Raw genomic sequence first — 26,191 nt, forward strand, 5'->3', positions numbered from 1 at the left:
AAATAATACAAAAAAGACAAGTCCTTGTTCTGTTGTTTATTATTTATTAAAAAATCATGAAAATAGAAGTTTGTAAGTTGACTTTGGAAAAAGATTTTCTGTTTTAAATATATGTATAAAACTTTACTATTCAATATTAAAACAGGATGATTTACAAACATTGGAAACATTTTGTTTCAGGGGACCTGCAAGTGAATGGTATGAAACTCTTAGCAGCCATCTACGACCCAGTAAGAAAGTTCGCAGCTGGTTTGCAAATAATGTATTATTTGCCCATCCTAACAGATTTGCTGAGTATTTACTAGAGTGTCCTACCTCAGAGGTTAGTCTTATATTTTTGGCAGTAAGATAGTTATTATTAAGTTAAACATACAATTTTCTGATGACTAGAACAAAATGAAGTCATTCACTTTTTTAGCTAATGTTGTAGACACTATTTCTGTTATGTTCAGATGTTTTAAAGATAAAATAAAAATAATGAGTATCTTTCAAATACCAGAAAGAAAAAGAAAACAAAAAAGAAGGTTGTAAACGCTGAGTCCATTTTGTAGACTATGTATCTTCAAAAATTTAACTGATAAAAAATGTCTTTATTGGAACTCTCAAGCTGAAACCTACACTCTTCAGGTTAGCAGGGACAATACTTTGACAGTGTCTTAAGTGATCCATATTCAACAGTTTGTTTGGAATTTGTAACAGTCAAAAGTTTTTTTTAAAGAAAGGAAAAATCCATATGGAATTTTTAAGATAACCAACATGATAACTTGACTGTTCTTAAATATAAAAAAATCCTCACCAACTGATATGTAGTTTAGGTTTTTCATGGACCACAAGATATGAATTAGAAGATACTAATAAATAACTTGGATTTTATTATTTTAGGTCAGAAGTGCTTTCAGTAAAATAATTGTGAGCTTATCCCATTTCTCTGTCAGAGATGGCCCTAGTCCCCCACCATTAGTTCATGGCCTAATTGGTAAGTTATTATTAAAGAAGAAAAAGGATGGGTTAAATGTACACAAAACCGAAAGAAGAGTCTCTAGCATGGATGTGGACAGAATAATTTGTAGCAACAAAAGTCAATGAAACAATCCATTAGTAAACAGCATGAATAGTCCTCATACTAAAAGCTGTAAATGAGATGCACACAACAGCTTGTAAAATAATTGAACACTGTGCTAAATGATGTGGGTATTTTTACATATATGAATTGACAAGTAAAAACAAGATTACATCTGCCACTGTTATATGATATACATGTATTGATAGGAGTATAAACAGAACTTAAAGCTCTTAAAAGAATGAAAGAATTTTATTTATAGAATTTGAATTTATTCCACTTTTTTATGTTCTTATTTTCACTATGTTTACTTAAATAGAAAATTGTTGATACATGTATGTTAATTTTGTTTGTAGCCCCAGGTCAGACTGCAGATCCCAATATGACGTTGAGTGACCACCTACTTCTAGCAGTACTACAGTTGTTAAAGAAAGAAGTATCAGAACATGGCAGGCACTTACAACAGTATTTCCACTTGTTCCTAATGTATGCTAGTCTGGGACCTGATGAGGTATAACCACTGAAAACTTTATTTTAGATACATACTTTACTTTACTTAACCTTAAACTATATTATAAAATAGAATTATTTTTATTTTTTTTTACATATTCAGATATATTTTTCTCTCTATAGATCTATATACAAGTTTGTTTGTAATTTGGGTCCAAAGTATGAAGGTCTGAAATTCAGGACCTACTTATGATTAAACAATTGTTAAAACAGGTTTTGAGTACAAAAGGGAGCCTTGGATTATGTTTTACTTTGCTTAAAACTGCTGTGTTTTATGTTTGCAGAAATTACAGCTGTTAAAGTTGAATGTTCCAGCAATGTTTATGTTAGTAGCCTTAGACGAGGGACCAGGTCCACCAATCAAATACCAGTATGCTGAACTAAACAAACTGTACTCGGTTGTGTCTATACTGGTCAGATGCTGTGATGTATCTACCCGTTGTCTTTCTTATGCTGTAAGTTATCTAACTTTCTGATATATCTTCCAGATTTGACAATAACATGGATTTATATTTCACTTCATTTTGTGTTTGATCAATTATGTATAATACAGTAACATGGACATGAGTTAAGCAAGATCAGCATTGCAAAGGAAAAATTTAAATTACTTATATTAAATATTATCAATATATTTCAAGAAATGCTTTATAAAAGGTTGTAAATATTATTGAATTAACACATATATATTAGTTAGCATGCCCCTTTTGAATTCACAAACGTCGATGAGTGTACAGTTGACCAGCAATAATAAGAAATTTTACCCCAAATGTTTACTTGTAGGAGTCACCATCTAAGATGAATCCGTACAGTGATGGACCACCAAAGCCCAACCCTTTTGGAGATCCTTCATTACCAACTCCATTGATGCCAATTCAGCAACCAGTAATAGAACCAATGTATGGTAGAACTAGTTACGTCAAGAAGTTAATAGAGGATTGTAATAGTTCTGATGATACTGCTAAGTTACTCAAGGTCAGTACTTAACTCAAAATTTAAAACTAGTTCAAGAAGAATATACTTTGGAACCCCAAAATATACTTCGGAACCCCTGCAATTGTTTTGTTTTGTATATCATAATGTTTATGTCCTTCAAAGAGTCAGGTAATTATAGCAGATCTTTTGTAGTCTCTAGGGAAAAATCACAAATTTTTCAGACTTACAATTTAGAGCTTGACACTAGTTTTCATTTGGGAGCTTGGCATTATTTTTTTGGGGGGAAGACTATAGGTTTGACCTCTAGATGTCTCTTAGAATTTCAATAATTTGCTGTCTCTTTATGCATATACTGTGGACTCATTAATTTTTTTGGGGTAGAAATTTTCATGTATAAAGGAAAACCAGCATTTTCATGGATATTTAATTTCATGGTTTAGCTGAGGTCTGCATACACGCCTATAGAAAATTTGTCATTCATTGAACATTTGATTTTGTTTAGTTTAGTTTAAACATATTTATTTATAGTGGATTGGGAAACAAGTTTTGCAACTTATATTAATCCCTTTCCACTTTGCGGGTGCAAGTGCTGCCTTGTAGCGGCATTAGCCTTCTCTTTTTCGAAATCTACTTTGATTTTGTGGTTTACCTGTACCCTTGAAATCCACAAAAATTGGTATCCAATGAAAAATAATAAATCCACAGTAACACAAGCTGAAAAGACATTATCTTCAGACTAAATTTTGGATTTAAAATGATTATTTAGTCATTAGAGCTCACAAAATCTATATAACTATTTGTTTGATTTTGTAGTTCTGCAGCTGGGAGAATCCTCACTTCTCATCTACTGTTCTTGGAGAACTTTTATGGCAGGTGAGTGATATTGCTTCTTTATGAATTAAAAAAATATCTAGTGTCCGGTATAGATTTGCTTGCTTTATAGTTTTCATTTCAAATCAATGATAAAATTGCAAATGGAACAACCAATCCAAGACCAATCTATTTGTTCTACGTATATTCTTTAGCTGTGAATTTCAGATAAGCACCAGATGTTTTAAATGATATTTTATCAGTCAGAATTCATTGCAAAGAAAGGAGATTAACTGGGCAAAATGTTTTTAAGCAGATTCTATATTTTATATTTTTTTTAAACCTGCAGTTTACCATATCCAGAAATTGAATTGTGAGATGTTAATTTATCTGAGTGAAAACTACAGTTGATACACAGCCAACCACAATCAAAATAATGGATTTTATGAGATAAAAAGGGACAAGGGGGGTTTTCAAGTTCATTATTTCCCTCTGGCTATCATAGAAAAAAGTAAAAGTCATACTTAACCTTCCTTTATTTTACAGGTTGCCTACTCCTACACCTATGAACTCCGACCTTACCTTGACCTGTTATTGCAGATGTTATTGTTGGAAGACACATGGCAGAATCATAGAATACATAATGCATTAAAAGGTTAGTATTTCAAATATTTGGAAACAATTATTCAGTTAATAGGGGTACTCTTACTTTTAAAATATCTTTGACTACAGGTATATTTTGTTTAGGGGAATTCAGCAAAGCAGCATATAGTTTATATTAATTTCTAAATCCTAGTTTATATAAATTATTAATCTAATTTATGTATTTTGCAGGTATTGATGAAAAGGATGGGTTATTTGATACTATACAGAGAGCCAAAAACCATTACCAGAAGAGGGCATACCAATGTATCAAAATGATGGTATCACTTTTCTCTGTGTAAGCATATATACATTGTATATTCATATACTCTATATATAATCCATCATCTAGTTTACATAGTAATGATATACTAGTTTAAGCATGATTGGTATTTCTGATGAAGCTATGGTACTATGCCATCATTATAAGTTGCCTCTAGATATTGACTTTTATTTCAAAGTGCCTTCCTTGGGTATTATGTATGTTTTAATGGAACAGCTTTTAGTGAATATGACATCACGGAAGAGATTGACTAAAATTCTTGAGTATATTAGTTTCTAAATAATTGTGTTGATAAAAGTATGTTCCATGGTTTGTAAAAAGGAATATGAATTTTATAAAAGATATTTGACAATTTTACATCATGAAATGGAGAAAATCTGATGATAAGGTTTAAATGTTATTACAGATGTCGTCCAGCTAAAGAAATGCTACAAAGCAATGGTGATTTAAAAAGAAAATGGACATGGGCAGTTGAGTGGCTGAATGATGAATTAGAAAGGGTAAGAACAGAAAATTCTTGCACTAATTAACTCATTTGCAAATTATTCTGTTATCTAAAATACAACTGAAGAGCAACTTTCTTACAATGTTAACTGTTTTAATGGCAAACTCTTGTCCAATTCCAATAATGTTTAATTAAACACTGATTTGTTTAACATCACACTTTTAATCATATTTATATTAGTTTATTTACAAAAATTAAACCTTGTTGAGAAAAGACAGTTTTATGGTCAACTTACAGGTGTGTAATGTACAAAATCTATGATATATAAATATCTGTTAATGTTTAAGAAAACTAAAGAATAAGAGAGAAAAGAAATTTGTATGAAACCGAAATGAAAAAAAGAAACGTATTTCCATAACAGGAATTATTATTTTCAACTCAATTGTCGCTTTATGAAAATAATATATTTATTTTTTTCAGAGACCATATCCAGGCAATACTCAGTATACCTACAATAATTGGTCACCACCAGCTCAGTCCAATGAAACTTCTAATGGGTAAGTTAACCAAGGAAATGTAGATAAAAACTAATCCATCTTCTATTCAGCCTTGTATGATAGTTGATGATTGTTATGGAATCAACTTGAAATTGGGAATCCTTTAATGGTCTGACAGAAGAATGAGTCAAACATCATTGCATTTTCTGTACAAAATTCTAGTTCATCTTTTAGATAATTATGTACATAAATCTGTTATTTCTCATACAGCTATCTGTATCTTATTTGAAAATTTAAAACTGAATATGTAAAATACAAGTTACATTAACCTTGAGCAAGATACACAAATTAATTTCCTACACAACATTACAGGATTTGTATTAATTTTACATGTTATCTAATGAATTTTGAATATGATAAAATTTGAACTATTTTCTCAAAAGATTTGATGGTTAGGGTAGAACCAGTTTATAAACATACAGATAATTACTTATTACTTTTATTTATTCTTTTCAGTTATTTCTTAGAAAGATCTAATAGTGCCAAGATAACTCTGAACAAAGCATATGACTTGCTACCAGAAGAGGTTAGTGATAGTATTCACATAATGTATTAGGCAAAAAAAAGTTTATAATGTTTAAATGACAATAATTCAATTGTGATTATTAACTTAATAAGTATCTGTTTTTAACAGTCTTTTTGTAAACACATTTGCAGATTATATTTGTATACGACCGCCAATTTTTGTTTTGTTTTGTATAATGCTGTGATGTCCTTGTCTTCTGCTTCTGCCTCAGAAAACACATTTGGTTTCCAGGCAATAACTTTAGTTTAAGAGTATGGATCTCTTTAAAATTTGAACATAAGGTTCAATACCTCAAAAGGAAAGATGGTTTATTTTTTTGGGGTGATGGTCCCAACCGTTTTAGGAATAAGGGGCGGGTTATTTTTTTTAATTTACAGGAAAAAGTAAATATATAAGGTATTATTTCAAGGACCTTTTTTTTTAAATTCTCTCACATTTTCCTAATCTTTTTTGAAAGGAGTATGTTCGATAAGGTCCTAAAATGGCCCACTTTTTTAGCGTAAATTTCAAATTCGGATTTATTGACCAATATCACGATAAATTATAGCTAATACATTGACTAGTTAGGATATAAGCCATTTTGTTTAAAATTTTACGTTTCTGCGTTTCATTACGACGTCACAAGTTGTACTCATATTGATTTTTCACGAAAAAATCAATGAAAATGGGTAAATTTCCAAAGATTATTTGACAGGAAACATAGAGCGCATACGTCGACAACAAAGATCTTTTAAAATAATGTTTGTGAAGACATTTAATATGTCTTATTTGAATTTTAAGCTTGTCGACGCCTGCGCTCTATTTTTCCTGGTCCTTTATTTGGTTGAAATCCCGCTGATTTTGTCAAATTTCACCAAAATCCCTTAACTTGACCGTTTTGGAATGTAAAAATCGTTGTGTTAGAATTAAACTTTGACAAAAACAGCTCTGTTTAACTTTTTCACATGTCTTTAAGGCAACTTAAAACAATTATTGTCTTGTAACCATGAACTTTATAATTGGGGCCAAATATGGCACTTACCGAACTTACTCCTTTATGGTCATTTGAATTTCAGGAGCCAGAAGATTCTGAGCTAACAGATGAACATGAAAGTCCTCATCCTGAAGAGGGTGTAGGGACCTATCCTCCACGCCCAGCAGGAAGCTCCCCTCAGCCAGTAGAGAAGGAAAAGGGGAAGGAGAAGGAGAAGGAGGAGAAAGAAACAGATAAGGATAAGGAAAAGGAGAAACAAGAAAAGCCAGAAAATCAGGAGGTTCCTCCTAAACCTCATGTTCAGAACAATCAGGTCAATACCTCCCAGTCACAGCAACCAATTCCTCCTAGTAACCAAATAAACAACCAACTGAACAACCAGCAACCAGATACAGGGGAGGAAGAGGGATCCAGTAACAGCAATAACAAAACTTCTCCTGCGCCTGCAGAATGATTGAGATGATTGAACAGTGTTATTTATTTTAGTGCTTTTGAGATATGTTATTTATTGTATAAATGTTATGTATTGCTATATATTGGGGTATTTATGTCAGAACTATTTTTTTTATTATTATTTTTTTTTCATTCATTTTTTCCTCAAAAATTCAAAAGCATGAAACAATTGAATGGCAAGGTTATATTTTGTTCTTATCAAATAAGCCGAAGTAAGATATTAAATGCAGTTTTCATATTAAAAGCTTTTCTGGAAAATTAACAGCATCACATAACTTTTATTACTCCAATAATAGCTTTAGGTGTTACATGTGTATGCTTATCTGGCAGTAACAACACAAAACTATTTGTTCAAAGCTTTATATTGATAAAAAGATCTGGATGATATCCTTCATGTTAGATTATATCCTTTATGTTAGATTCTTATTGTTTGAAATTGGACTTTTAAGCATTGATAGACATACATGTCTCTCTTACAGGGTTCACTTGACAATGTTCTCACTTTCATGGTTCATTGATTAACCAAAAGAAATTGTGATTTGGTTAGTTTGTAAGTTAAAAGTTATATTAAAACAAAATAAGGTTTACAGAATTTTTGTAGGATGTACATGTACATACATTTCTGACGGGGATATCTGAACTTGCCTCATTTATTAGATAGATGAAGTCTTCAGTTACAGTATGTAATATGTTCACTAAATTTAATCTGTAGAATCAATGGAAGGTATGAATCTGTCTGGCAGTAGAATGAGACCTTTACCTCCTTTTCAGGGTTCATTGACATATGTGTTAAATCAGTTGCTATGTGTAAACCATGAATATATTTTGTTAAGAAGAATCATTGTAAGGTGTACATTTCTGTCTAATACCTGTCACTTTACCTTGATCTCAGTTAGTTCATTGAATCACATTCAGTTTAAATATTAGACAAGTTACCAATTTGCATATACAATTGAGACCTACTATTTGTTGTCGACTATATATTTGTGAGATATTTCAGTGTAGCTACTCTTGTTAAGAAATAGATATATGTTGGTAAATATCAAATCAAATTGATGGTTCATTACTCTGTCATAAGAATACATTTCTTTATAAAATTTGTAACAATTTATTTTACATTTGGTAAGATCTAGTGTGAAGATGATATCATTACACTTTAATTTTGATATGACATACAATGCAGGAAAAAGTGGCTATTGGTGAGATGGTCTATTTATTTTTGTTATCTTAGAGGAAAACAAAAGCTAAATTAAAATGAATTGCCTTTCAAGTTTTGTTTGTATGATGAGTAAATGTTACATCTGTTTAGATATCTCAAATTTAATGAACTTTAATGCTCATGCAAAATTTTGATGTACAATCTAATTTAACTTTATAACAGAATTAATGAAGATTTTATCCAAATATTAACATACTTTTTCATTTAGTATTTTCCAAAAAAATTGTATTATACATGTTCAAATTGAACTGTTATTTACAAATCACTTTACATTGATATATAGTGTTCAAACAATAAAGGTAAAAGAATGCATACTAGGATTTTTAACATTTCCTTTTTAAGATTTTGATCATTTATGTGAAAGTCTGGATTAACCTTTTTCTAAAGATGTAGTTATTTATATTTACTTCTTTGTAAACTATTGCATGCGTTTTTGATGTTAAAAGTGCTTTTCATTATGGCATATATTATGTCATGTGATACTGGATTGGTTCTATGTATATCATCATCAGATGAACTTTTCTATGGGAGATAACTATATAAGAAAGCTGTGAGACAGTGTGTTCAAATGTCATTCTCTGAGAACTGTAAAGAAGTTACCTAGAACCAGTCTGACTGTGAATGTTAGTTTTGTGTATGATACACAGGAGTGTACATGTATAGTGTAGATACACAGGAGTGTACATGTATAGTGTAAAAAGATGTAAATAATCAAACACCAGTGTGATACATGTAAAGCTACATTTGTAAACTTTGTAAATATATAAAGTAGATAATAGTGTTCTTTTATATTTTAAGTTCTTTTCTTTTTGTACATATGCTTATTCACGAGTTCACGTTTTGTCAGTATTTTAACCTGTCTTTGTGATTATTTTAAATTATTTTCTATTATGTTGTGCAGTTAAAGAGTTTCTGCTATGTATTTTCTGTTCTTTCCTTCTGTGTCTTTATCTTCATTTCTTTGATCTTTATGTTTATATTAAGTGCTAGTGAGAATTACGGACCAAATATGCTTGTAATATGTATGAAGCTAAATTAATGTATGGATATTCAAGTCTTTGTGCTTGGACTATTGTCTATTTGGAAGGTTCATACTCAAGTCATTTACTATTGAACAAATTATTATTCATCATCATTTAAGACAAATTTTCAATACAGGTTTTACTTATGGAATGAATTAACCTTGAACATTTTTCTCTTATTCGTTTCCAAGCAAATAAATTGATATGAAGATGTATATGAACTTTTGTCAGAGTTTATAAAGGAAATATGATTTGAATTAAAGAATGTTTTAAAGAAAAAAGTTTATTTTAAAAAATTTGATTGATTTATAGATTGTGTTTTCATTCTGCTTGTTTTGTGAATGATATTTTACTGTCCTTTCCGTAGCAGAATCTTTTCATTATATTGTATACATACAAGCATTTCAAGATTTTATGCAAGTAGATTAATACTGTGACAAATATTTATGTATAACTGAAGAAGCCCTTTAAATAAATATATAGTACAGTTATTAACACCATTAAATGTCTGAATAAAAAAAAACAATATTTGTTGACCTCTCTTTTTTGTGATGATAGTTTAGATGCTTGGATGTGTACAGTAAGAGAAAGTTTTAATCCTATATTTTGCTTTCTGTTTTAATATACAATGTGATATTTTATACCTGTCAGTTGTGGCACATTAATAAAATGTTGGTTCATTTGTTACATGATGTTAATGTATGGTGTGTTTTGGATGATTGAATGAAACACATCACTTTAAAAGCTTGTATTATTAAATTTTCAGAAAGTTATTTGTGTTTGACTTATATGAAGACCAAAGCCAAGTAAAGCATTTTCAGTGTCAGTCTAAATCAGTTGATTTATACCCTTCACAGTGTGTATTGTATACTGCAATGACCTTGTCTAAATCTAATATTTGTCACTTATTAAAGTGGGTGGTATATCTCAATTAAATTTGTTTGTCTGAAATTTTGTCAAATATTCTGAATGTCTTCTGCAATAGCCTTGTACAGTTTTTATGCCCCACCTGCGATAGTAGAGGGGCATTATGTTTTCTGGTCTGTGGGTTCGTTCGTCCGTTCGTTCCTCCGTCTGTCCCGCTTCAGGTTTAAGTTTTTGGTCAAGGTAGTTTTTGATGAAGCTGCAGTCCAATCAACTTCAAACTTGGTACACATGTTCCCTATGATATGATCTTTCTAATTTTAATGCCAAATTAGAGATTTTAACCCCAATTTCACGGTCCACTGAACATAGAAAATGATAGTGCGAGTGGGGCATTCGTGTACTGAGGACACATTCTTGTTCCCCCAGATATTACTAGGCTTCTGGACTGATGTTCTTGGTGACTTGCCACTGACTTCGAGTTTGATAATTCTTTATAAGATAAGTAGAATTAGTATGATTGCTAATGAGACAACCAGACAACAAATAACATAGATGTGAGTGGCTATAGGTAACTGATGCTTTGTATTTTCATTATATCTACTAAGCTTCGATTTTTATGCCCCACTTTGGGGCAATATGTTTTTTCAATCTGTCTGTTCGTTCATCATTCAGGTTAAATATTTTGGTCAAGGTAGTTTTAGTGGGCATCCAATTACTATGGATGCATGCAATTCCTTTGTATAAATTGCCTACCAATTTCAAGGCAGAGATAATTCACTGGTATCGAGTTGTTCCTTATTGTCTTTTTATTAGTCTCTTTCAGACAAAAAGAACCAAAAAAAACTTTTTAAAAGCATTTAATGACAAAACAAATATCTATCTGTATAAAAAATACATACAACAAAACAACCATGTAAGAAGTGTTTGAAAGAAACCAATAAGTGCTTCTTTCTTCACAATTTTGGAATGATTTCTTGTAACAAACAAGATTCTTTGTACAAAAAATAATTGTTCAGTGAAACTCCATCACCATTTAATATGTTATGAAATCTTATATCTATCTCAAAAATGAATGAAAAATTATGTTACCTTCTAAAAGTAAATGCTCTTAAAAAAGAAATGTGATTTCATGGTTAGCTGATGTGGCCAACATTTAAAGCTCTGTCAGTTGGCCATTCTGCTATGAAAAATGGCTTTCCTTATAGCACATTCTAAATCCAGAGGTATAAATCTGTTTTGTTCTTGTGAAGATCAAATAATTTCAAATAGAAGAATCTTACAAAGATTGAGGAGGAAAGGACGATAACTCTGTCTGTATGGGAGATTGAGAATCTTATGAAATTGGTTTTGTTCTTGTGAAGATCTCATAATAGCTTATAGAAGAATCTTTTGAAATTGAAATTAATCATTGTGCTTATACAATATGATTTTCTCAACAATTATCAACCACTGGAATCTACTTATCACAAAGCCCTAAAAATAAAAATCTCAAATGGATTTGCAATTTCTAAAATAAACCAATAACAAAAACAAAACAAAACAATAAATATGTTGCTATAAAAGCATGAGTAAAGCACCATCTTCCCTTTCTTTGCAAATGAAAAAAATATCTGTAAAATACCAGTCCTAGTAACTTATGGCAAACCTTTCAAAACCTTTTATTATCAATTTAATGTTATACATGGTGCTTCTTTCATTTCTGTGAACCACTAAAATTATCCATAGAATGTTTGCGGTTATTTTTTTGCTCATAAATTTTGCCCCTTAAATAAAGCAGTAGTTTTACTACATATTCTTTAGTACACAAATGTATGCTGAACTACATGATAGAGGACTGTTATTTTACAAATATTAAGTTTTACTTTCTCTGTGGAAAATAAAACTACAATGTCAGAAAATTCATAAAAAATAGACATAAAAAACACTTGTGATTTGTCTACAATTCTACACACAACCAGTGAACATATTTGGAAAAAAGTCTCAAAATCACACAACCATTACCCTTCAAAAATATATATAACAATAAAATGAAGCCTATATGAATGTGGCAAGTATAAGCTGCTGGTGATGTTAGTACCTATTTTGATAGCATTTACTGAAAATTCATGGTTTAAATACAAATAAACTATTGGAATGTTAAGAAATATATATGAATTTTATTTGATATGTAAATAGATCCACTTTTCTACAATCTTACATGTAAATCTTTCTACTCAGTTTCTGTCCATGATATGTTTGTACATAGTTCAATTCAGAAAAAAGTTTAAAAAATTAACTTTTATTAGGATTAAAATTGTTTCCAATGCTAGGAAAATTTATTAAGGCACAGTGATGATAATACATATTTATTTGTGTATAAAAACAAACTTAACTTTGTATATTCTTTTCAGTTTATATCATTTTGTAAGTCAGACTGTATATTTTGACCAGTAATATGCATATAAAAAAAGTCCTACTGAGTAAGTGTTCAAAAATGAGGAACACAGTGTATATAATAGTTATAAATAAACTGAGGAGCGGAACTCAGTGTATATAATAGTTATAAATAAACTGAGGAGCGGAACTCAGTGTATATAATAGTTATAAATAAACTGAACTGTTCATAAAGGTTGGCCTAAAGTAGTCAATGCAAAAAAAAAACATTTATGAACCAAAACATTTTTTTTAAATTTTAAGGTGGGGATTTCTGGTTTGGTCAATCAATGGCAAACAAATTTATTTTTTAATTTGACCTAACATATAGCATTTTACAATAAATAATCTACATATTCGACAAATAAAAACATAAAAATATATCACATCATCTATAGCACTTTAGAAGCGTTTATTACTTCTCCAGACAAATAAAACATATTTAAATGTTAAAAAAGAAGTCATATATTATATATTTTACATCTTACTTTAGCTAATGAATTGGCAAAACTTACATTTGGAGTTTAAAGTCTCTGATTATTGGACCAACATAGATGGCAATACACAATTGTAATTTGATTCATACTTATGTTGCTGACATAGTTAAAGATCAACATTTAGTTAACATTGGTATAAACACTTTTTAGAACATATAATAAGAAAACTGTAAAAATGTCTGATAAAACAAATGCTATAAATTCTGTAATGTAATGCCTTGTTTTCAATGTGAAAAAAATTCACATGATAAATATTCCAATAATTAAATTGCATTCAATTTGCACTGGTCATACCCTTCTACAACATGTATAAAAATAATGTAATTTATCATGTGATTTTGTGTGTCAAATTTTTTCCAAAACTCTGAATTTTGTATTTACAAGAATATATAATATATAGACAATTCAGTAAATTGAAATCATTTTCATCTTTGATGTTATGTTATTCCAACTATATGTATATATTTATCTCTACAAATTTAAAATATATGTTTTTACAAACTTTGTAAGCTGAAAGTAGTGACCATTTGATATGACGTGTTGCATTTTTATAAGAGAGATAGTATTACATGTAATACAAAGCTGATATTGATTCTGGATTATGCTCATACATAATAATAATTTTGCTATAATGCTGATATATTTTTAGCAAATGGAATAGTCTCAGGGGTAGATTCAGGTAGAGGCCCCAAGTTGGTCTGCTCTTATCCTCCTTCCCCTCTTTAACTGCTGAAAATTGTGTTTATTAGTACATTTTTCTGATTTTTGACTGCTGTCCCACCTCTCCCATGATTAGACAAACATGCCCCTCATGACCCCCTTTTTAATATTCTAGAATCCCAACCACTTAAAAATTCATTTTGCTTTACACTTTTACTCCTTTCCCCTTTATCTACAAATAATTTTAATTAGTAAAAGTTATCATATAATAAATTAATTTCACTTAAAATTTACAAAATTTGGCAAATTGAATACAAATAATCTCATGTTTTTTTTAAAGTTATTTTCTTTGTGCCTTCTCCATTTTTCTATTGACCATTCGTAAGTTATCCTTGGTGGTATCTAATGATGGATCTAACTGTAATGCTGTGGTATAAGCTTTGACAGCAGCTTCAAATTTACCCCATCTGTGGTACAAAACACCTGAAAATATTATTTTTTATCATTTAAGTGGTCTGTACACATAGTTTATGTTTGTACTGTATTGACATTTGGTCTGTACAGACTGGTGACCAGCTACCTTAACCAATCAACCACATATGCTAATCAGCTCCCTAGGTGACATAGTGACACAGACCTAAAGCTGGACTAATACCTTCCTTCACATGCATTTTAGTTGTTGCACGACAACAGTTTGAAATTCAGTATCAAGGCAATGTCAGTTTGAGATTTTTGGCTTTCAAAATGATTTTTTTCATATCATCCTTGCCTCGGTGTGAGATTGTCACATGGTAATAAGTAAGTCAATCGGACAGAATTTAGCTTACTCAGAAGCAATGTCTGAGGTTTGAATATTGTAAATTCAGAACAATTGCGAGTTCATTTAAGGCTAATAAAGCGACTAGGAATAGGTGAGGACATGTATGGCTAATAAAGTGACTAGGAGTAGGTGAGGACATGTATGGCAATAATAAGAACACACGTTTCGAGAGTGAAAAATATAGATCTGTATGTAGATTTTTCTGAATTCACAATCATAAAACTTGCATTCTATTTCATTTTTTATTTATAAAACTGATTCTTAAATACTTAGTATACATTTTATTGAATCTTATCATCAATTATTTTTTGTCCGAATCTAATCAGTAAGGTTTTTCAATTTTTCAGTCAATAATCTGGTGTTAAAATGCATTACTAGTTGCACTCAGTCATACTGCTGTTTATTTGCATTCAAGTATAAATATGTTATATAGTTCAACATTGCTTACCTAAATTAGCATACATTCTTGAATCTTTATTACTTTGTTGTATAGCTTTCAAGAAGACAACTTCACTTTCTTTAAACTTATCTTGTTTTCCTAAAACATTGGCTAAGTTAAACAACAAGGAAGGATCACTGTTATATTGTAAAGCTTCTTTGCCAACCTTTTCTGCTTCTGAAGTTAATCCTATAAAACAAAACAGAAAAAAATAACTCTGTGTACAAAAAATTTCATGCAAATCAGCTGACAACATGAATACTAAAATTGGCAATAATTTAATTCAAACTTTTGCTTGCAAAATATACTTTTTCATCTAGTCTTATAAACAAAATAAGTGCAAGGAAACAGTCAACTTTTCTTTTGATAAAACACTACTTAAGTTAGACTTTGTCCTGTTTGTGAACATATAAAACAGATACATACCAATATTATCTAAGAGAATAACCATATTTCCCCAGGCATTCACATGGTCTGGTTTCTGTTGCGTAGCATTTCTGAAGGCTTGTATTGCTAATTGGTTTTTACCCATCTCAAGATACTGTCAAAACAGAAAATCAAATTATACACTTATTAAAATAAAAAACTGAAATTTTACATATTAGAAAAGACTGACTTGTTATTAATCCATAAAGGCTAAAAACCATGTTAAATTGGAAGTCATAATTACTACACACACTTTATGGGTATTTTTTTTAAATACTGTGAATTTAATATTCATATGCAAAACCTAATTCATGAAAAATAGTATGTATCAAAAGTGTAAATACAAGGTTCAAGATTCAACAATAATTGAATACTGCCATTTTGTGCACAGATTAAAACAAAAATCCTGATATTATCCACACCTCTAATGTTTTTGAAAACAAAATAATAATGTGAACTTTTAATTTTGAGAGAAATTGAATGGATAACCTTTTGAACAGAGGGATGGACAGACAAATAAGAAATAATTACCATATTTCCAAGATTATAGTAGCAATCTGGATATCTTCGTCTGTGTTTTAATGCTGTATAATAACTTTTCTCAGCTGAGTTGTTCTTATGTAAAGAGGCTTGTACTATTCCAAGATTCATCCAAGCTGCTGCAAAGTCATCTCTGAAAAAATAATTTCCAATACAGTTTGCAAAAGTGTACACTCTGAATTATCTTGCTTGCATTAATACTTTTAATGACTAAATATGAAATATCAAGACCATCTGAATTTATATCAAACTTTATACAAATAGTTAACAGCCAATACAAAACATGTTTTATTGTACCTACCTGATACCAACAGCTTGTAACAATAACTTTTCTGCTTCTATCAAGTCTCCTTTCTCTTTCAAGATATTTCCTAAATTATTCATTGCTTGGTCATATTCTTCATTTAATCTGAAAATTTAAATAAATAGCCTCCTTGTAAGGTTGATATAATTCAATACACTTAAAATCGTACCAGTAATATGTAAATGAAAATGCAATAGTAAATTTGATTTTACTGCTTTGCTTAATGTCTCTCCGTTCAATCAAAACTCATTTTTGTTTGATGATAATTATTCTAAACAGACGTTTAAATAAAACCCAAAAATACATGATATAACTCAGTGTTTGAGGTCTTCTACAGTTTTGTGCTCAATAACAGTTCAGTGGGTTCATTGTGAAAATAGCTCATGACTATCACAATAATTATACCATGTGTCCAATGAAAACACATTGATCTCTGTAACAAACTGTTGATATATATGATTTATTATTGGAAGCATTTATTTTGCATGCAATGTCAGAGTGAATGACAAGCAAACTAATCTATCTTTTACTAAATACATTTTTGTAAAATAGCTCTAATGACAGATATTTGACTTTACTAAATAAATTTTTGTAAAATAGCTCTAATGACAGATATTTGACTTTACTAAATAAATTTTTGTAAAATAGCTCTAATGACAGATATTTGACTTTACTAAATAAATTTTTGTAAAATAGCTCTAATGACAGATATTTGACAAAAGTCTCAATAAACTACTGATTGACCAAATTTTCTGCAAAACAAGAACACTGAACACTTTTAGCACATAAATATGACTTACTCTATGGCAAGTCTGTATTTCTCAATAGCTATATCAGCATTGCCTTTATCGCCATTCAGCTTAGCGATATTGTAATGTACCTGTAATAAACAATAAAGATATTTAACGTAGGTTTTATTATTTAATTTTTATTTGTCTGTATGGAATAAATGATAATCATTTGTTTAATAAATATCCTATTTTGACCTAACTAGAATTAAAATTTTTGCTCAAATGGAAAGTGTATCAATCAAAAGGTACCAATGCATAATATCAGTTTTATTTAAATTATACCAAAAGATTGCCATCATAAAAAGTATTTTCCCATAGGCTCTATGTAAAAATATGTTTGATGATGGTGGGAATTTCCAATGTGGATCAACTCAAGAATTTGAAATATATCAATTTTTTTCAACATTTAAAAGATGGTATCAACATAAAACAAACCTTTGCATTAAGTGGACACATTTTAGCACCAGACAGGAACAATGTCATTTCTTGTCTCCATTGGTCACTTCTATGTACAGATCTTATTAAGAACATCACAACTAGATAGTATATACAATATTTAATCATCTGTAAGAGAAAGAAAAAGTCTACTTAGATAACACAGATAGCTTTACCTTTATATTACCTATGAAGGTATGTCATTTGCAACATCAGTGTACACGTAAATGAATTTTTCAAAAGCATTTCATGCAAGAGAAATAGTGGACTAATTTTGCTTTTTTAATGATTTTTGTTATCTGGTTTTTTTTTCAATGGTATTACAATTACAGTATTACATCCAAATGTACATACAATATAGTTTGTTTTCACTATCATGTGACTATCATGTGACTTACTGTGGATTTATTTATTTTCGTTGGTACTAGTTTCTGTTGATTCAAAACAACTCGCATTTTTGCTGATATTTGATTTCAGGGTTTGGTAACGGTCTGCATACAATCTAATGAAAATTTGTAACTCCTTGACAGTTAAATCAGTGCTTCACCTGTCCCCATGAAATACACGGAAGTTGGTATCCCACCAAAAATAGTGAATCCACAGTATGTGGATTTTTGCAGAACATTAATAAATTATAAAGCATTGTTGAATAAATAAATGAAACTTAATATGGTTATTCCTGAATGATGTAATACATATATTTTACCTCTCTTTTTTCTTTATCTTGACAAATTTTACCAACTCCTGTCACAACAATAATACAGAATCCTGCAGTTGGAAGGTAAAGGGCTCGCTCTGCTATCACAAAACCAACACGGAAAAATAAGTTGGTAGCTGGTAGGAATGGTATAATTAGGAATGCTAATGCCATTGTTATGTTTCTGTAAATAAAAATGTTCAATGTCTTTAACCAATATTTGTAAACCATCAATAATTTCATTTTATGTCTATGGCAGACAAAGAAAAACCAAGCATTCAAAACAGACAAATACTATAGACATGTTATTTGAATGATGTTTTCATCAAATTTTACAGAAATATGTGATGATAGTATGCAACTAATAATTACGTCATTAACCATAAATAGGAGGGTGTCATCAAGACAATAATGAGCAATAATTTTTTTGGTAAGTCTTCAACTAACACATCTCTCTGAGAGGATCTTTACCTACCTTGAGTTCAGGAATCTTACCAGGGTCTTAATATAAACATTAGAAATTGTTAACCATTACCATGTGGGGGCCTTAATATTATGGCTGTACCAAAAATATCATTATTTGGTTGCAATGGTTGTCCATACTTTTGGAGGTCAACTTTATGACATTATTTCCAAGTGTATGCATCCTATCTCAATCTAACACTTTCTATTGTCATGTTAGAAAATTAAAATCAGATAAAAAAAAATGTGGAGGGGTTGGCTACCCTTCAATGTATGACACATGAAGTTCAAAGGCATAAAACAACCACAAATAGAGTAAATCCAAGGTCATATAACTATTGAAATATACCTAGGAAAACTCTACTTGTGCTTATAGGTCCAATTGAAGTCAAAAACCCGAAAAATCATGAAATTTCATATTTTTTGTCAAACTGACCTTCTTTAGACTGTTGTACCAAGATCAGTTTCACTCAGACCTAACAACTGCTGTATTAAATGTGTTCACTGGGGTCCAATCTACATCAGACTACAGATGGATACATCTATTGGCATCTTCATGGTAAAAATAATTGGACCAAAGAACCAAAACAAACGTCAAAATATACATTTTTTGCACCTGATGACCATATTAAGATTCCAACCACTCAACCCTCATCTCCTCACTCCAACTACCAAACCCTGTGATTCCTTATCTTAGCTTTATTGGAATCAATATGCATCAGCAGCAGGGTATGTCTGTAATTTGCATATTTTTACAAATAAATCAAAATTTTACATTTTCTGAAATTAATTCAGCATGAAAAGGGTTACCATTTATACAAAAGACAGGTAAGCTCAAGAAATTATTGAAAATTCTAATACTTTGTGTATATTGAACAATGGCTTCATGACAGAAATAAATACAAGAGAAGCCCGAAATCTTTTTTTTTATTACTTTGTTTTGTTTGTTGTTGTACTGTGAATTCATTAACATTCATTGCATACCAATTTTCATGGATTTTGTGGGCACAGGGTAACCAATGGATTACAAATTTTCTAAAGGAATGTATACAGAATGCCAAAACAACGAAATTTAATATCCATGAAGTTCCAAGTTTTCCTCAATCCATGAAAATTGGTACACACGAAAATAAAGGAATAGACTATGGAAATATTTAGAGGTTAAAGAATAGATTACAATTAGCAAGGTAGAAATAGACAAGGAACACTAGAATATGTAGGTTACCTTTTCTGTTGAGTCAAAATTCCATTCAAAGATGTAAACAGTAAAGAGGCTAATATTATCCAGAACACAATCACAACCATAATTCTCCAATCAGAAAGAGATTCTATCACAGGAATACATCCCATCGACCAATCAAAACACAGCCACCAGGGATTTACTAACAACCAGCTGTTTATACTATATAAATAATTATAATTTAATGCCTGAAAAAAAAAGACTGATTGTCATTGAAATTCATCAATGTAATGGTAGCATTCATAAAAGATAAGTTAATTTTATTTATCATGTTTTATCTTTAATTTGAACTCAAAGTTACCTAAAACAACAAAATAATAATGCAATGTAAAATGTATTAAAAAAATTCCATTTTAAAATATTGCCATCAATAGATTTAAGGTTGTGAAATAAAATATTGGATTGCAATGACTTTCAACAAAATGCCAACTGGTCACTGAAGTTTTATATATTAAATCATAAACATTAAAACCGAATAAAGAATGTCTGTTTTTCTTCAATTCTTATCCAACAGAAAAAATCAACCTGCTGTTATATTCACATATATCCATATTAATAGACTACTAACAATTAATTGTTCTTACCCTATAAAGTGAACCATTAACAAAGGAATGTGGATTATCAAAGACTTGGAATGTTGGTGTAGTAGAGCCCATTATTCTCCATCTAGTTGTCAGAATAATGAGTCCTGAGATCAATAAAATAATATGACGAAACAATAAACATTTCTTCCATGGTTTGATAAACTCCTGAAAAAAAAATTAAAAATATATTGTGAAAAGTTCAGTACTGTATGAGTACAATTTGAGCAATTTGGTTCTCGGAGAAAGTTTTTGTAAATGTCCCCATTATTTTAAGATACTAGTATATTTTTCTGATACACTGATGACTTGTACCAGACATGCAGATGCAGTGGTCATCTTAATTTAGGATCTACACATAGCTTTATTTGCATGAACCCATCATGAAAATATTGTATTAGCCACAAGACTGTCCTCTTGACATCAGTGGTGATCACTAACCTATACTCATCACTGAATTTGTACTTACAATAAGGAATAACAGGTGCCTCATGCGGAAGAGGATCAGCTAACCCTTCAGGAGAACCTGAGATCAGCCCCAGCTTTGTATGGGTTTGTGTTGCTCAGTAATAGTTTTGTATGTAACATTTTGTATATTGTGCAATTGTCATTCTATAACAATTTAGTTTAATATTTACCTGTTCATCAGCTTTGGTTTCAGTTTGACTTTTGAAGCCAATTGTTTCTAACAGATCTATTTTACATATTATAAGAATGTCATAAGCACTTATTATGCCCTGGAATTGAAAAATAAAATCTAGTTATTGATGATCAAGCTTGACTTATGTCTTTTATTTCAACTTATTCTCAATCTTCTCCCTTTTTCTACTTCAAAATAGTTCTTATAAAAAATTTAAAGCATTTTCGATATTCCAGACAAAGCAAATGTAAATTCAGATTTTTATGAATAATTCAAAATTTCTATTCAGACAATAGAAGTAATACAAAACAGTTCTATAAAATGATTATGTCATTGTATTTTATATAAACAGGCCACATACACAAGACATAATCCACTTTGGACAATAGATTGTCAACAAACACCATACTGGTAGAACCCATCAATTTCACTACTATTGGTACTCACAAAATGCAGTATTGCAGCAATAAAATGCATTCCAGTAAATTTTTATCTTTTAAAAGATTACATAAAATAACTTGTTCAAAGTATTGAAAGCACAATTTTCAAATCTATCATGTTTTAATATCTATATCAATAATATATAACTTACAATAACTGTTATCCCCTGTTCTTTACACAACACAGACAGAGTACACAGTAACATACTGACTATTAACCATAAGATGGATGCTGTAGATGGTCGGTATAATGATTCATCATCAACATCTAAAAATATCAATTAAAAACAACATTACTGCATAAATATACCTTCTTACATTCATGTCTTTTGAACTCTATTTGTCACTTTGGCCATCATACCACATCTTAATCATGTACCGTATTTATTCTATTTAAAGCCCCCTTCTAATTAACGTCCCCCTACCGAAAAAAGTGTGTTCAGAACTTTTGACTTCTAATAAACGCCCCCATTTTGTAGTTAAAAAAATTAATTTAAAACTTACCCATTACAATATTTCAAAGACATCGACCCGGTCACTCAGAAACATGAAACGAAAAATCAACAACGTCCATGGTGGGTCTCATTGGGGTCTGAGCGTGACGCGGGATTGCAGATTTTTTGTAAGCGTAACACGTGAAAATCAAATTATTGTGCCATGAAAACGGGAAATGAAATCTAGCGGGACACAGGAATTTGCAAAAAAATTGAGAATTGCTTACGTACAATACATACATAGTGTAAGCGGGAAACGGGAAACTGACAAAACAGTAAGCGGGATCCGGGATCAGAACCCCCCAATGAGACCCCCTCCATGTTTTAATCCACTCCGATAATACAACACAGTGTGTACAAGTTCCAAAAATAGATCTGTCAGTTACACAGTACGTTATAAATTTTAACAAATTATTAGATGAGGTCACATTACCGATAAACGCTATTTATAGATTATGGAGACAATAAGAAACACGTGTATGTTACTATAGTCTGTTTCAACAAAATTCAGGTAAAGGTCAATGAAGTAAGGTACGAAATTTGTTTCTCTAATTGACGCCCCCTTTCGGAAATTGTCTTCGCCCCCAGGGCGTTTAATAGAATAAATACGGTAATTGGGTTGCAGCTTTACTGACATTAACCCTACAATCCCATTTTTCATACACAAGAATGGACAGAATGGACAGAACACTTTTCAAGTTGCAGTATAAAACTGAACAACTAGTGACTGTGAAAATATGTCAGCCAATTGCAAAAGAAAGGCTTTAGTAAGTATAAAGCAGGTGCAGTACTTTATAGGGTGAAAAATCTTCTTGCAATCTATATCATGTAACCAAATTGAAGAAGAATATGATCAACCTCACATGCTAAATATGTGAGCCTATGAACATCACAGCTCAGAAGAGTTATGGTAAAAAGCTATTTTCATGTACATAGCCATACAGAGTTTCTATGAATAAGGGGTGGTGGCTAGCAAACTATATTATATATATTAAATAACAAATAAATTTTAGTGACATTTATGACTGAATTCTAACATACCTTACCGGGTATTAGATTTCTCTGTTATTTATTTTTTTTCAAAATAGATTTTATGGTATCGTATGTATTATGTGTTCACTTAAAACCTACCTTTCAAACAAGCTTTGACATAGCCAAGAAATGACAAAATAAAAAATAAAGCACATAACAGATCTGCTCTTCCAACAACAGCTGCAACCTGTCATAAAAAAGGACAGATTGTTAAAGAAAATACATATGTTTGTGTGTTCTATACCTTATGACTTTCTTAACTGCAAAATCATTCTTTTTAACCGTACAGCCTTAATTTTCAGCATATATATAAGAAACATTTCACACATACTTAGTACATTTTAAAATATAACTATCAGCCTTCTGTATTTGTGTCAAGAGTGGACATATATCCAATTTGCCATATGCTTGCATTTTGAAAAATTGCTTTATGGTCTTTCAAATCAATTTTCTGCAATTTCATTCTCAAAAATTAAATTGCTTGTTCTGTCTTCAAAGGTTGCTATAAAATCAGTATTTACAACTCTTGAAGATAATTATTATTTAATTGATGTTATATTTATTACAGTGGCAAATATTTCATGCATATATTCAAAAGAGTCAAAGAATAAACCAATATTACTACCAAAAGAAAGTACAGGTGAATACACTTTCACTCTATCTTATCAAACAAAAGCTTTTCTATTTAATCAAATGGTAGTTTGGTAAATCTGAATGCAAATATATGTGCTGCAACTTATTTAAAGCCTTCTTCTCTAGTCATGCTAGTCTAATGAGAAGGGTAAATATGCTAGAAAATACGTACTGATTCAGTGTGAACTGGATGAACTGCAAATAAAACACCAGAAAACAGTGCAGCTCTGGGACAACCAAAGACAGGTCTACCATCTCTGACCTCACATCCTCCCATCAGTAGAGAGAATGTGGCTAACATTAACACAGATACAATTCCATGGAGTATGATGTTGATGATGTGGAAGTTCATAGGAAAGAGACCACCTGCTAAACTGTAACTCCATCTGCATTTATAAAATTAGACTCATACAGGAACATTGCTTCAAATAAATGGGATTTATGAGGACTGATCCAGTTCTTTTCAATATTCTTGTTAAATTTCTAATTATGAGCACAAGAAAGTATCAGTGATTGAAAGCTACCAAAATATTGATGTATTACCTTAATATTTTGCATACACAGCTAGCATAATAATATTTGACATATTTGACAATTTCAACATTTTCTTTGTGTGCCTTTAAGCATTTAAATTTTAACAAAAGTTTTTCAATTTAGAAGATTTGAACAGGAAAAGCCTATTGTTGTAAAAATTTTGTATTTCATGTTTCATCATAAATTTTAATTAATCACCTCAAAAATACTCTGCTGTTAAAAATCATGTAAAATATAGTTCCATATAGTTTAAGTTCGTAATAAATGGTTAAATGGCAATCAATAATACTTCTTTAACACAGAAAATAATCGGTAGATGAGACATCAAAATTGTTTTTTCATAAAAGTAGAAAAAAAAACATCATCCCTTTGCCTCTGCCAATGGCATTTCTAACTATCTCTCTGCATTGCATCAGGCAATTATCTACTCAAAATATAATACATCAATACTAACAAAATATTCTTACCTGAATGTCAATACAGTTAGTGGTCTATAAGACTTATGGCTAGTTTTGGAATCAAGTTTTCTTCCCCAGAAGTCATGATGAAACAATGACAGTAATGGTGTTTCTGGCTTCAGATCTTTGTTGCCTGTCACTGCTTCACTATCATCGAAAACAAAATCACCATCATAACTGTTAGCAAAACAGAGGACAGCTAGGGTAAATACAATCCATGCAGATCTTTTAAAGGATAGTCTAGGCAATGGAATAACATCATCCCAGGTCTCTATAGAGGGCCATGAGGGTTCTACATAGTGTCCATTTTGTTTCAGACTTTTCTTGTGACCGATTCCATTCTGCTGCTGTATATTCATGGCTTACATCCTTCAAATATAAAATAATAATGTTATTGACAACTAATACCTGTAAGTTAAATCTTACAAAAAATCATCATTTTAAAAACTACCATATTTCACTTAAAAAATGAATGCTATAAGACAAGCAAGTCATTATTATTTGCATTAAATCAAAGACCCTTAATTACACAGCAGAACACACTTTTATACACAAACATGGTCTCAATTATGAGCGTAACTAGGTATAAAATGAAGAGTAAGCACACATTGACAAAGGGGGTCAATGCAGTCCTGAATTATTGTGTTGTACATCATTCGTTTAATATTTGTTTATATTTGAATTCTTGGAATAGTTATTCTAAAAGTATCAACTTGTATGATGCTACTACAAAATCAGTTCTTCATATAAGACATCAGTTGTGTCAGATAAGCAACTTATTCAAGATTGTCACATTCAAAAAGCACTTGTTTATTCTAAGAAAAGAGCAGAGTTATATTGTCACATCATGTACTGCACTTATTTTATCTGTTAAAGGGCAATAACAAAAATTTCTTTTAGTATCTGTTCTAAAACACTTTTTATAAACTTATTAATAGAAATGAAGGCTTGAAAGCCCTTACAATACCATTCTTCGTGTAATAAATATTTCCAAGGGGCATAACTCTTTTAACCAGATGCTCTGCAGGGCGCAGCTTTATACGATTGCAGAGGTCGAACCCTGAACAGTTGGGACAAGTATGGACACAACATTCAAGCTTGATACAGCTTTGAATTTGGATTGTGATTAAATAGTTGACACAGCAAAGGTTTCATACACAGAATGAATGTTGTCTAACAAACTTCAAAATTTTTTTTTTGCTTTTGAGCAATACACTATGCTGTTGAATATAAATCCCCTCAAAAAAAATATTTGAAGAAAAATTCTTTTTAATTTCTGAAATCTGACATGTCTGAAATTAACACATTTTTACCCCTCACCCCTCCCATTTTTTTTTTACCTCCCCCAATCCCTTA

At 30.5% G+C, this 26,191-nt stretch overlaps 2 protein-coding genes across 5 annotated transcripts in view; one reads left to right on the top strand and one right to left on the bottom strand.

Annotated features, from left to right (window-relative positions):
• LOC139516839 (ubiquitin carboxyl-terminal hydrolase 9X-like) overlaps positions 1 to 10,206 on the top strand; it is a 47,117-nt gene extending 36,911 nt beyond the window's left edge. For all 4 annotated transcript variants that reach the window (XM_071307171.1, XM_071307173.1, XM_071307172.1 and 1 more), the window contains exons 47-58: positions 181 to 322; positions 883 to 976; positions 1,417 to 1,571; positions 1,855 to 2,025; positions 2,351 to 2,542; positions 3,317 to 3,376; positions 3,860 to 3,968; positions 4,148 to 4,253; positions 4,645 to 4,738; positions 5,164 to 5,240; positions 5,697 to 5,766; positions 6,822 to 10,206. In XM_071307171.1, coding sequence (XP_071163272.1) covers positions 181 to 322; positions 883 to 976; positions 1,417 to 1,571; positions 1,855 to 2,025; positions 2,351 to 2,542; positions 3,317 to 3,376; positions 3,860 to 3,968; positions 4,148 to 4,253; positions 4,645 to 4,738; positions 5,164 to 5,240; positions 5,697 to 5,766; positions 6,822 to 7,193 — 1,642 coding nt within the window. In that variant the 3' untranslated portion in view covers positions 7,194 to 10,206. The remainder of the gene's footprint in view (positions 1 to 180; positions 323 to 882; positions 977 to 1,416; positions 1,572 to 1,854; positions 2,026 to 2,350; positions 2,543 to 3,316; positions 3,377 to 3,859; positions 3,969 to 4,147; positions 4,254 to 4,644; positions 4,739 to 5,163; positions 5,241 to 5,696; positions 5,767 to 6,821) is intronic.
• A 1,430-nt stretch (positions 10,207 to 11,636) lies between these two features.
• Positions 11,637 to 25,204, bottom strand: LOC139516841 (protein O-mannosyl-transferase TMTC4-like; the record flags this gene model as incomplete). Its single annotated transcript, XM_071307176.1, is given in 15 exon segments — positions 11,637 to 14,352; positions 15,138 to 15,317; positions 15,555 to 15,669; positions 16,086 to 16,227; positions 16,396 to 16,503; positions 17,199 to 17,278; positions 17,625 to 17,753; positions 18,331 to 18,505; positions 20,009 to 20,211; positions 20,608 to 20,772; positions 21,243 to 21,341; positions 21,837 to 21,952; positions 23,310 to 23,397; positions 24,016 to 24,229; positions 24,845 to 25,204. Coding segments are annotated over 15 exon segments (2,307 nt in total). The 3' UTR covers positions 11,637 to 14,209.
• Between the last annotated feature and the right edge of the window lie 987 nt (positions 25,205 to 26,191).

Source organism: Mytilus edulis, chromosome 3 (assembly GCF_963676685.1).
Source record: "Mytilus edulis chromosome 3, xbMytEdul2.2, whole genome shotgun sequence".
Taxonomy (NCBI): domain Eukaryota; kingdom Metazoa; phylum Mollusca; class Bivalvia; order Mytilida; family Mytilidae; genus Mytilus; species Mytilus edulis.